The sequence below is a fragment of the Aplidium turbinatum genome, chromosome 11 (assembly GCF_918807975.1).
Source record: "Aplidium turbinatum chromosome 11, kaAplTurb1.1, whole genome shotgun sequence".
NCBI classification, from domain to species: Eukaryota; Metazoa; Chordata; class Ascidiacea; order Aplousobranchia; family Polyclinidae; genus Aplidium; species Aplidium turbinatum.
Window position 1 is genome coordinate 26,127,022 of NC_137482.1, and position 14,090 is coordinate 26,141,111.

The following is a 14,090-nucleotide window of genomic DNA, read 5'->3' on the forward strand; positions in this document are numbered from 1 at the left end:
AGTGGTGCCTGTACTAATAGGTGTCTTGATTTCAGTCGCCGGAGTTTCTCACTTGCAAACTCATAGAGCCTTGATTGGAATAAGTGGTTGAGGTACAAGAATAAGAGATGGCTTTTTCGCGACGTCGCCCATCCAGTTGAATACCTGCAAGGACAGGAAGGTTGTCTGATGGTGTAAGCCACAGATATCCAGTCACAATACGCAAAGCGCTATTGATAGCAATGCCAACTTGATGGCAGTGGACAGTGTTACTGCTACTCTAGATATGGACACTGCTACTCCAGATAAGTGTAGCCTACATCATTTTACTAGAGCATAGATTGGGGCTATGGTGCCCACGAAAATCGGCGATTTTTAGCCAACTGTCGCAGTTCGTCCGGTTGTGTTTTGCAAGAAAATTGTATGAATGTTTCTACTGGTCAACCTGGATTTTGTTTGCTTTTGATCACTTTTGATAATAGGAAAGTTTCATGATAAGTGACTGTAGCCTACTGACTCCAAGTGTTGACGGTAGGTGAGAGACCTGTCCAGGATTGTTCAGATTTCAGGGTGGGTTTGCACATTTCAGGGCTGCACTGCACATTGCGCTGCACATTGGAATTTTATTGAGCTGGACCCAAGTCCACTGGGGCAGGTCCATACCAGGAGGGGCACCCCACCGCTCGATATATAAAATCATGGACCCTGGTGTCTGTGGGAGGATGCTGCATTCCAAATGTCTTCCATGCAATGTGCTGCGCTGGGTTAAGGTTAATGATCATCACTGAGACTTCATGCCACAAGACTTCATGCCTCTCCTGACAAAAATTTGTGCCCCAGTGTAGTATGGTTTTCGAGATAATTGGTGTGTAAAACCTAACATATTCTAATCTGTGCAAGAATAATTTTCTGAAACCTAACATATTCGTCTACTCCAATCACGTAACAGGATATCGTCACGTGACAGGCAAAATTAATTTCAGCAGCATTGCAGCAGGCTACTTCACCACCTTTTACATCTCTTCAGTTACCGTACGTGAACCATATTTAAAAGCGTTCGATAAAGTAGGTTGGGCTAAAATGTTGTTAATCACTGGGTAAGCCTAAAAATGTCCGTTCAAACACACTAGCTTTTCTTTTCATTAAATGCCGTATCACTTACGTCTCGCTGATCAGTTTGATTTTGCCTAGCCTACTGGTGTAGGCTACTGATGGCTTAGTTGACTTTCATCATCATCATTGTCAGCCATTGTTGTTCCACTGCAGGACGAAGGCCTTCCCCATATCTTTATAATTTTATCTGTCTTTGCACGTTTGTGTCCAGTGTTTGTCGAATTGGTAGAGTTCGCCTCGCCATCCTTGTTTTTAGTTGACTTTACGGTACGCTAAATAACTTAGCTTGCATACGATTATTAAGATTTTAAAGCAGAGGCCCGGGAGTACGCTACTCAGTGTGTTTGGTCATTTCTGATCAACCGTACCAAATGCTGTGTAGCCAATGTAGTAGCCTAAGATAGCCTTAAATGAAGGCATGGTAATCAAGTAGGCTACCAGCAACTGATTTTAAATCGGCGATATCCTTTAACCTAGCAGGCTTCTGTGATATCAGCAAGGTTATCTACAGATTACAGTGACTAAATGATAGGCTACACACTACACAGTTCTGGGAGAAATCCAGAGGCTTACTTTAGGTTTCATCAAGCTTATATTAGGTTTTACCATACAAACGTAATACATTTTTTATAACTAGTTATCTGGCAACACCAAATCTACGCCATGTTTTAATAAACAATTAAAAATCTGGCTCAAATTTCATTCTTAAAAATTTTTATTTACTTGTCCGTTCGAGCCTTACAAAAATCAACTTTGAGTGTTTTACCTAGGTAATTATACAGTTATAAACACAGAAAGTCGTTTATCTCGAAAACTTTGAAAATGGCGGATATTGGGTTCAAACAAATCACGGCAGACCTGGTACATAGCAGCGTATTTACTTTAACTGCGGAGAAGATTCCTAAGATGAAAAGTCGAGTTTTGTGGGAGCAAGTGGTTAAGATTTTCTACCCGAAGAGCCAAGCTCCCTTTCGGCGAAGCTCAGCAGGTTGGATACCTGCAAGGATTGGTAAGTAGGCTACTCTGTTGGTGTTGAGCGCAGGCATCCATTCAGTCATTTCTAATGATTGCCAGTCTTTCATAAAGTGCAAAATGGCCACATTATCAGCATACGTATATTTGTCAGATGTTGTAGATGGTACGCCGTCAAGGTAGGCTGTGCAGTGTGCATATAGACGTTGAAAAGGAAGTGTGCCAAGACTTATCCCTGTGGTTTTACCAACATGCGACGCCTCATAAACATCGTTTATGAGGCGCTGCAGTCTACTCAGCTTTCCGCTTCCAGTGCTAAGGGTAAAACTCCTGTTGTGGATGAGTTCCATGATCATTTTAACCATGTGTCTGTCCGGTAGTAGGCGGAGTAGTTAGTAGATAAGGCTACGGTGCCAAACGTTGTTATAGGCTGCTGTTGGATCAACAAACACAGCACAGGCTTTCCTTTTTACCGAAAAACTTTCCACAATGTCCTGTGTTAATAGTGTGACTTTGTCTAAGGTTGACCTCCTGTACAGGAATCCAGCTTGTTATTTGGATTTGGGAAACCAGCGATTCCCTTTTTAGTGTGAAACAGGCTGTAGAGGTTTTAGAAAGTGATAACTATATTTGACACATATTAACTATATATAGCTATATATTCTATTTAAATAAGGACCTTCTGATGATGCTCCTTTTAGGTGAAACAGGCTGTCAAAGGTTTAGATCATAGGCTATGTGTCAAACTCGGTACTACGACAGTTTATCGAACGACAGTTTATCGAACGACAATTAATCGAACGACAGTTTATCGAAACGACAGTTTGTCGAAGCGACAGTTTATCGAACGACAGTTTATCGAACGACAATTTATCGAACGACAGTTAATCGAAAACCTAACCCCTAACCTAAAACCCTAACCCTAATCACTAACCCCTAACCACTAACCCTAACCCCAAATCCCTAACCCAAACCCCTAACCACTAACCCTAACTCCAACCCCAAACCCCTAACCCCTAACCCAAACCCTAACCCAAACCCTAACCCAAACCCTAACCCTTAACCCCTAACCATAATCCTAACCCTAACCCCAACCCCTAACCCCTAACTTCTAACCCCTAACCATTAACCCCTAACCTTTAGCTCCTAACCCCTAGCCCCTAACCCCTAACCCTTGAGTATTCCATTGCATATGTGCATAGCCGTAGGAGAGTAAAACATTTTGGAGGGGCGAACAAAATTTGCCCAAATTTTCCAAATTTTGCCCAAATTTTCCAAATTTTGCCCAAATTGTGTCTTTGCGTATGTATTTTCAAAAACACAAAATTACTCATAACCTCTGTGATTGTGCAGTCTAAAAACTTCACAGACATCAACTTGGCGGTGTACAAAAACACAGGCAGCAAAACGTTCAACTTAGCAAAACAAGGCTGAATTAACTTTAAACTAAATATACCATCAAATTGAAATAATTTTCTTGTGGCACAAAAATATGTATATATATTAGGCCTACCTGGACTCAACAACAATTTAAACTGAGAATTCAACAATAACTGGACAGCAGTGGCTAAATATCCATGTCGTCAGATCATTTCAAAATCTCTAGCTCAATTGCAATAAAAAGCCAGACCAAAAGTAGCTGAATCTTTTCATTATAAAGATAGTTAAAAAAATCAAGAGTCAAGATTCGTAAATTTGCATTGAAAAACTCTAAAATGACAACCTATATTTACTTATCAAACTAGTAACATTACTTAATCCATGCTACTTAAAACCTTACAACCTGAAAAGAATTCGACAGTTTATCATACTATGCACATCAAATTTGCACCTTTGAACAAAACTAAGTTGCTATTAGTATGATTATTGATTTCATATTACCGGTACAGTGAAGTTATAGCCAATGTTTTTTCATTAACATCATTACCAAGATATTCTAAGTTCATGATGAAGCAACTAGTGAAATCGCAGGCACTGAACTAAAATAACTCATTTACCGTAGGCAATAACTTCAAATTCAATTCTTGCCAGAAAATACAGACAACATCATCAATACTGTCTACATTGCATGCTATATTAACTGCATGAATTGGATGCAAAAGCAACATAACACTTGCCTATATATTTGATCATTGATTGCTATAATACAGTGTCATATATGGTAAATAGCTGAGCATATCAACCCTAGGACCGGCAAAGACAAACAGTTGTTAAGACAAAAATTTATTTTTATAGAAAACAGTTCAACTGTAGCCCACAAAAACATGAAATCAAACAATGGAAAATTCACAGATACTAAAACGAAGCTTACCATTCTCCACAAATTGCAACATATTAAATACAATATTTTCCAAGATTGAAGATGGCACAGTTTACATTCATGGGAAAATTTTAATGTATATTTCATGCAAAATATTACCGTACACTATAACAAATATACAAAGTCTTTAAACTGGTAAGATGTTGAAAACTCATGGTAGCCTAAGATGGATTTGCCAAATAACTGGATATTTTTGCCCAAATATTTTTACAAATAAATACATCAGTAAAATATAAATCAAATATAGTTATTACTATCTGAGTCCTTAACAGCCTGTTTCACCTAAACGGATCATCCGAAGGTTCTTATTTAAAGAAGCAAAAAGCCTCATAAGATTACCAGTACCCAGCAGTGTTTCAAAGTTCCACCAATGAAGAAATGTAGTGTATACTGTATATCCTAATCAAATATTAGTAATAGCTTACCTTTGCTTGCTTATTGCATTATTTTACATTTACATTTTGCAGATATATACTGAATCGAAGCTTAACATTCTGCCCAAATTGCAATATACCAAATTCAAAAGTTCCAAAATTGATGACACTACATTTAACATTTAAAGAAAAATGTTAATATATTTTATACAAAATGCAACACTATAAACAAATTCCTAAACTAGAAAGATTTTGAAAACTCATGGTAAGATTGATTTTCCCAATAACTGGACATTTTTGCCCAAATATTTTTACAAATAAATACATCACAAGAATATAGATAAAGAAGCAAAAAACCTCATAAGATTACCAGTACCCAGCAGTGTTTTAAAATTCCCCCAATGAAGAAATGTTGTGTATATCCTAATGAACATCAGTAATAAGCTTACCGGTACCTCTGCTTGCTAATTGCATTTTTTTACATTTACATTCTGCAAATATATACTGAATCGAAGCTTAACATTCTGCCCAAATTGCAATATATCAAATACAAAAGTTCCAAAATTGATGACACTACATTTAACATTTCAAGAAAAATGTTAATATATTTCATACAAAATGCAACACTATAAACAAATTCCTAAACTAGAAAGATTTTGAAAACTCATGGTAAGATTGATTTTCCCAATAACTGGACATTTTTGCCCAAATATAATTTTTCGAATAACTACATTAGTAGGACATGAAGTAAAAACCTCATAAGGTTATTAGTAGACTACCCAGCAAGCTTATAAATCTCACCTGTGAAGAAATACAGCCTACGTACATGCTGGTGAATATCGGTACTAATAGACCTAAGCTTAACTTTGCTCGCCAAATATGTTCTTTTACACTTTACGTTTTGCAGGTGTTAAATCGAAGCTTATCATTCTGCCCAAATTGCAATACCAGATGCAATAATTTTCAAAATAGATGAAAATGCATTTTACATACCGTAATTGATTGGAAAATATTAATGTATCTCATAAATTATAACAATTACGTAAACTTTCTAAACTGATAAAATATCGAAACATCACGATAAGATTGATTTGCCCAAATAAGTGCAGATTTTTGCCCAAATTTGCGGTGTTTTTTTTTCAGCGGGGGAGCGACCACCCCCCCTGCCCCCCCCCCCCCCATCTCCTACGGCTATGCATATGTGCTTCGTCGTTCGATAAACTCTCGTTTCGATAAACAGTCGTTTCGATGAATTGTCGTTTCGATGAACTGTCTTTCGATAAACTGTCGTTCGATGAACTGTCGTGTCACGGTCAAACTCCCGGCCCGCGGGACAAATCCGGCACGCGATGCAACATTTTTTGGCCCTCAGGATGGTAAGCCAATATTCCTTTTAAATCTGCCCGCCGATATGCTGCATCACAAACAACTTGAAGTTTTACTCAATAATAAACTTACATAAATAAACTGAACAATAATGAAGTTATACGTGATTAAAGTGCCCCTGACAGGTTGGACCCAAGTATAGTAAATTTTCTAAGCATTTTCTAGCGCAAAATTATGCTTAGCGAACTTTTTAATCTTAACCTCGACTGGTTAGGGCAAAATTTATACAAAACGACAGTTCCGCAGCGCCACCACAGGCGAAACTCCGTATTTCACTGCTCTGGGACGACTTTGGTGGTATTACGTCATCGTGAGTGGGCGTTGTTAGCGACGGATGAAACAAATGCTTTCTAGATGTAATTGGTGGATCACAGTTTGGTCGGAGTTGGTACAAGCGGTTGCTTTTTTCAAAGATTTATTGTTTTTTGCAGTTTAATAAAACTGTACTGGATACGTGCCTACAAAACCTAAAATATGCTTGAAGTGAAAAATGAAGAAATCGTACGAATCATCATTCATCACTATTCATAAATAAATAAAAGTTCTCTCTCTCTCCCTCATAATGTGCCTTCAGTTGGCCATTGAAATCCGGTGTAACAGCCATCTGGACTTGAAAATTGTTTCGGATTTGCCAAACAATGCATGACGGCAGCACAATCCGATTGTTGCTTCTGAGAGCACCACCTTGTAGTATCCACTCCAATACATGCCTGTAAGCGACTAATTACCGATACTGCCTGCAAGGAAATAAAATCACTTCGTTTAGTGTGCATTCTTGAGCGTTTAGGGTATTTTTAGCCTAATGTAGCATCCTTACTCTTTTGATAGGTCTCCGTTTTCTCCTTTCGGTTTATTGTTTTTTTCTCGAGTTCTTCCGGGTCCTCATAAAAAAAGTCCTCAAAACTGCGGAATGTAAGTGTACCTCAAAATCGGTCAAATTGGTAACACAGCTAGATGCGTCTTTCTTCAAAAGTTCTTTCGTCTATGGCACTTCATGGCAACATACACATTCATTGGGCTGGGACATAGACTCGCACTTGTGGCAAACGCACCACCTACAGTTCCCATCACGCCACTCATTGCTGAGAAGATCCAAATCGGGTTGGTGGTGTTAACAAAATCATCTCCAGTGAAGTGAAGAGAACATATACGACTAGTTTTGTATGGTCCATCCCACTTTCGAACACTTGAAGAAAACTTTGACTATTTTCTTCTCAGCACCTTGTTTTGTTTGAAAGCATGAAAATATAGCACACGTCTTTGTCACTGACTCTGTCACATAAACAGCCATTTCCAGGCATTAGCCTAGGCCTACCTCAACCATAAATTAAGTGTACTGTCTGTGAGATAATGCTGTTACACTGCAAATGGCTATAGCCAGATTAGGACAAATAAAAAATTATCTAAATTGTAGCCCTACAAGAGTTTAGAAAAACTGCAATTTCAATTGAATTGAGATGCTGTTTGATAAAAATAAACTCAATCTATTTGATCTAAACCTGATAGTAAAAATAAGTTGACTTTTTCCTTTCGGTAATTCTCATTTTGTACATGCTTTAGACCAGGGTTGTCCAAAGCCTGGCCCGCGGCCGCATGCGGCCCGCGACCTCCTTCAATGCGGCCCGCCGCCTCTTCCAGAAAACTTTTAAAAATTACCGTATATCCTCGCATATAAGCCGACCCTATAAAAACAACCTTAAAATGGTAAATTTATAAAAATCCGCATATAAGTGACATAACAACCAAGTATGATATCCTGATTGAAGACTTCAACAAGCGATTTCAAGATTTCCGGCACCTTGAGAAAAACTTCAATGTATTCAATGCTCCGCTGACTATAACTATATCAGAAGCCGATGACGATTTGCAGCTTGAATTGTGTGACTTGCAAAGTGACCAGGTTTAATTAAGCAAAGCTACACTGCCAATCACTCAATTTTGGCCTCTTCTTTCTGAAGAGCATTATCCTAATTTACGCCGTTTTGGATTGCACTTGCTGTCAATGTTTGGCAGTACCTACCTTTGTGAAGCAGCATTTTCCGCAATGAAGTCGATTAAATCCAAAGAGAGGAATCTACTTAAACAAACATCTCTCGAAGCCTGCCTTCGTTTAGCCTTAACCTCAGTTGACATTGACACAAAGGAGCTGGCTTCCAAAATACAGGCACACCCATCTCACTGAATTTTAAGTAAACTGTACCGTTTTACGTACTTCCTTAAATATTTTTTACGAATAAATTTATGGTTTATTCTTATTCATACTTGTCAGTTATTTTTAAGGTTTCCTGGTCTACTGACGTTGCTAACCCATTCATGGCCGGTGTCCTTTTAAAAGGACATCGTTTTGAATGCATCAGTATTGCATCATCTTATTTTGATTGAATCATTTTGGACTTGCTAGTAGTTGTTTAGGGTCTGTTTTGGAAGGTGTTGATAAATATTTGCAAACAAAGTACTTTTTCTGAATTTTGTGAAAGTTTGAAAATTGTTGAAAAATGAGAAGAGCCCGATAAAGTGAAGTGAGGAGGAACATGTATGTTTTATTGCCTATTGGTAATAGATATGAATTATGTTTCTTCATAGTTTGATACTCTGTAATATTGTGCTTCCTACTACACTCTAATTTGTGTAAGGTTTTGCTTCTTTTATTTGTTTATTTTGCTTTATATTTATTGTTGCCTTTTAAAAGGACACCGGCCACATGGCCACATTTTTTTGGTTGTTTGTAACACTGTCAAAGAATATTGAACATCGTGTAAAAGCAGCACATTGTGCCTATGGAAGACTTAACCATCGTGTTTTCAACAACCATGCTATATTTATCCGCACAAAAATTATGGTCCTCCGGGCAGTCGTTCTATCCACTCTTCTCTATGCTTGTGAAACCTGGACATTATACCGCCGTTACATCAAAAGTCTTGAAAATTTTCAGCAGAGGAAACTGGGTCAAATGCTAGGCACTCGTTGGGAAGATTGTCTCACCAAAGATGCAATCCTTGATCGCGCTAGGTTGCCCAGTTCAGAAGTCACCATATTGCAACACTGCCTTCGCTGGACAGGACATGTCATGAGAAGGAACAACGAGGAGGGACAACTAGAGACAGGAAACCCCCCTCCAGAAGACCAAAAATGAGATACAAAGATTAGCTGAAAGTCTCCCTCAACCATGCAAACATTGATCTGGATTCATGGGAAAACCTTGCTAGTGACAGATTACTCTGCAGAAAAAGATCTAAGGAAGGCACGGAAATTTTCGAAAAAAAGGGATACAAAAAGCCCAAGAAAAACGAACACTAGAAAAGTTAAAACTACCACGTCCCTCCCTCCATACAATCCTTACCCCTCATACAATGTGACTTTTGCCCACGTCTTTTCCATCATACACTGGCCTCCAAAGCCATATATGACATCACCATCCAAAGCCAAATTCGATTTGATGACGAAACCAATGCTCAGACACGAGCTGGAGCCGACGACTGTCAGTGGCGTATCGCTATGGTTTGTGCCGCCCGCGGTGGACCATGATTTTACACCCCTGAACGCGTGAAGTAGGAACCAGCAAATAGAATACGAGCCAACTCCATTTCAAAAAAGATTTTGACTATGCTTTTTCGTTTACGTTTAAAAATATTCTACTGCCACAAGCTTACGACCGAGGGGGAGACTGCCCACTGGGGGGGACACCCCCCCACTAGCTACGCCGATGGTTACCGTGAATATAATATGTTCATACAATAACTTTGAAACGTCCTTCAAGTAAGATCTGACAAATTTCTACCGAAACAAACACCTTCTTATGTTAAGGTATCGCGAGATTTACATTTGACTATGTGGCCGGTGTCCTTTTAAAAGGCAAACAAAAAAATGCATCAAAAAAGTAAAAATCATCAAATTTTTTTAAACTAATTCAAAAGTTATGACAATACAACTTTGTGGCTGAAATATTTCCTAAAAAGAGCAACGGGAACTTGTGGCGGCTTTTAATGGGTTAAAATTTCCAAAACTCTCTTATTCGTAGTATTCACATCTTAGCTTCTTTAATCTATTCCCCAATATGTTTTTATGATAAATATAAAGATTCATTTACACATGTACGTGTTTTACGTTAGCCTACATCTGGTACGGTGAGACAGTGTATAAGAGGAAAAATGTCAACTGCGGCCCGCGATCTAATTTCCTTGCCGAATGCGTCCCGCGTCCCATAAAGTTTGGACAACCCTGCTTTAGACCAATAGAGCCCCACATATTGACGTTTTGGAGTAGTCGTACCATACCTTACCAACTCACCACAGAGAAAGAATGTATCCTTCCCACCCACGGTGACGTCACAGCGAGGTTGTCGTTTTTATTTTCGCAATTGAATGAGTGCCAGATTCGCCGAAAGTGAACGAAAGTTTGCAAGCGTGTAACTTATTAGCCTGTTGATATTTTTTACTATTTGCTGGTCACGGAAGTTTGTTAGTGTCATCTCTTTGGTATCTTAGGTAAATTTAGCAAATTTATTTTCCTGTCAGAGGCACTTTAAAACTTAATAAATGTTTAGTTTATAAGTACTGTACAGTGCATATTTGCACGAGCCAAAGTCCTCAATATGCTTCATCAAAGGACATTCTGGGTAGGCCGTATTGACGAATTTATTGCCAAAATCAAGAAATCTGGCGATTTGTGAAGAAAATAAACAAAAATTCACACAGGAGTCGCCTTACTGATGAACACCTGTCTTCAATCATGAGGATTTCTGCAGCTGAAAGCTTGACCCTAAACATTGACAAACTTGCATCCAAAATGAGAAGCCAAGTATCGGGGTTAAAGTAGTATGCGTTACAAATGCGCAAAGTAAACTTTCGTGTAGGTTTTTTCTTGCTTTTTAGAGGCATGTTTGTGTTTTTCGGTTTTAGTTTGAATATTGCTTTCCTTCGCTGCTCTGAAAAGGCTGTACTGAAAACCATAACCAAGGAATACAACTGATATTTTTCTTTATTTAATAGTCCTATCTTGACTTTAGATATGACTTGACCTGAGTTTACTTTTTTTAAACTTTAATCATGTTTCGGAAAATGCGCATCCCATATGTTCAAACTCGCTGGCAAAACCACCTATTGTTGCAAAGTCGGAAGTTCCTTGAAAAATATTTTGCAATAAGTATTGAACTAGTCTGGCCCGCGACTTGTACTGATTTTTAAATTTTGGCCCGGGGTGCATTTGAGTTTGACACCCCTGGTTTAGAAAGTAATAACTATATTTGATTTATTAACTATATAGTATTTTTGCTTCTGAAACATTGTTGATGTAGCCTGGTTGGGTTGTTGGAGCAGTAGCAAGGGCTTTTAAGAATTCACATAAAACTTTTTGGAGATAAAACTGGTTTGCCGCAAAATTTCTTTGTTTTCTTCAGTTGATTTTCTGAAAAAAAAGTATTCATCTTCCGTTTCGCTTTGAAGGTTGGGCTTTGAGGGCTGTCAATTCAACTTTATCAACATTTGTATCTCTAAAACCACTGAGACTGCGACTACGAGATTTCTTGACTTTTCCTAACTTTTATTCACCTCTATTGAGCTGAAATTTTGAATGAAGAAAGGTTATAAATTGAGCGATATAAGGCATTTCTCAGTACATCCTCTGAAATATTTCATATTCTATTGTTCAAATTTTCCCACCAGCTGGATGAAAGTAATTAATTTGGCCCATTTCTCGTTAATCCTAACTGTTTCACAGCGTGAAGGGAATTGGCTGTATGTAAAATTATGTAAAAAAATTTCAATCACAATATTGCAATGCATGTTCTTCATTACTCTACCAAAAAATAATGTGTAAACTCACGCTACAATTACAGCCATAAGTCACCTCAACATTTCAACGTATATGAGCAGTTCTAAAATTCACATAGTTTTAATTTTCTGATATGCTCAGCGTGAATAATTTTACAAAGTGAATCCCAAATTTTGAAACCCGTGCCTTAAAAAATAACAGAGATATCATTCCAAAAGCATAAGAAGAATCGACTGTCCACCCAAAAAAAAAAACTGAGCAAGACTCCAGGAGCCCAACCTTCTAAGAGTTAAACTCTTGTTTTGCCAAAATAAAAACTTGCTTGAAACACTTTTTGAGTGATTTGTGTCATCAATCAAGTGGCACTTTGCATAAGTGGATAGAGTGATTTGAGAAACCCTGGAAAAAAGCTCAGTTGCAGTGGTTCCCAACCTTTCGAGCGTTCTTTCTCTTTCGGTCGTTGTACTGTAGCATCGGCTGCATGGCCGAGGTGTGAAAGGCGAGAGCCCTGGCTCGACGTTCGTCGGTTCGACACCACTCAAGAGCATGTGGCTGTGTCTTTGGCAGGACACTAGAAGGCATGTAAGTGATTGTGAAATGGCACCCCTTCACTTATCTTCTTCTTGCTTATGAGGCAGCAATTCAGGTAACATCTCCCAATTGTTGCAATCAGAGCAGTGTCTTCATATCAGGGTCTATGAGATTCACATGTTCTTCAGGTCGAGACACTGGACAGTGATTTATGATGTGCTGTGCTGTTTGACAGTCACCACAAACACAGGCTGGTGAGTCACACAATCCCCAGGTAAACATATTGTGCTTGAAGCGACCAACACCAGTACGGAGGCGATTCAGAGTTACCCATTCTTTTCTTGGCAGGTCTGAGCCAGGTGGTACCGTAGTGTCTGGTATGACTTGGAACTGGTTGGGCCGTGAGATGGTTTCCCAGCGATCTCTCCATGACTTCATCAGGTCGAAGTGACCTTCATGAAGCGCCACAATGTGTCGAGAAAAAGGGCAAAAAAGCCCTTCACTTATGTCCTCGATTTGTCTCATGGTTATAACAGTACGCCGATTTAGATAGAAATACTGACCCCCCATCTTTGGCCTATGGCCTACTGAACTGAGGCTACCTCGGCTCTCATCACTCGCCTGCAAAAACGCATTTACATTGAATGACTCGGTTAACTCTTAACTCCACTGAAATCCCCGTAACTCAACAATTAACTCTTCCTCTCTTGAAATCATGTAAATCGTCCCCGGTTGGGAACCACTGGTAAATTGGTAATGGATTATATGTTCAAATGTACACATGACAGGTGATCGAGAGTCTGACGGTGAACCGTGTTCCGATTGTTCGCTATGGAGAGGACTACCCATCGAGCGGAAGCAATTAGTGACAGCCAACTAGTATGCAACAACCCTTTGTAAAAAGTGAATGCTGACTTCAATATTCTTTAATAAATATCACAATACTTTCGTTGCATGCCTATTTTTGTTACTTGAGATTTGTAGTAAACTTGCTGTAGGCTACCGTAGCCTATACGTTTTATGCGGGGTCGAATAATGATTGTAAACCAGTATCACAAGCAACAAGTCAAATCAATTGATTTGTTACGACAGTGCTACATAACAGAGTGAAAAAAATTCTCAAAAGAATACATTGCGTGCGGTACTGTAATAGTTAAGTTAGGCTAATAACACAACCGGTATGGTAGCGAAAGACCATTAGTGATCATCTGGTCAGCCATCATTTCATAAAAGTAAACGAAATTACATAGCCTATTCATTATTTCATGCACAGTATACAGTGTTGGGCGCGATAACTCATTTTTCAGTTAAGCGATAACGATAATCGATAAACGAAAAATGCCTAAAGCGATAACGATAAAAAATTAATCAAAAAAAAGTTAAGCGATAACGATAAACGATAAATTATCGCCGATAATGTCCGATAACGATAATTTTTTTTTCTTGATTAGCGCTGCCCCATCCCATGCAGCACGAACTGTTTTCATCAACATGACGAAAAATCGAACATAATGTACTGTAAAGGGACAAAACTTTTTGTTAAGTTATGCATGAATAGAATCGCAACAGCGGCAGTAGGTATCGAATCTTCAACCTCTTGATCCAGAATCAAACCACTGAGGTAACCGCCGTGCTTATAATTATAC

At 38.6% G+C, this 14,090-nt stretch overlaps 1 protein-coding gene across 4 annotated transcripts in view; it reads left to right on the forward strand.

The window, feature by feature from the left end:
* The window catches only part of LOC145779408 (uncharacterized), a 158,767-nt gene extending 145,393 nt beyond the window's left edge, over positions 1-13,374 (forward strand). For all 4 annotated transcript variants that reach the window (XM_082590991.1, XM_082590992.1, XM_082590993.1 and 1 more), the window contains one exon: positions 13,233-13,374. In XM_082590991.1, the coding sequence (XP_082447117.1) occupies positions 13,233-13,310 (78 nt within the window). In that variant the 3' untranslated portion in view covers positions 13,311-13,374. The remainder of the gene's footprint in view (positions 1-13,232) is intronic.
* Positions 13,375-14,090: the final 716 nt, after the last annotated feature.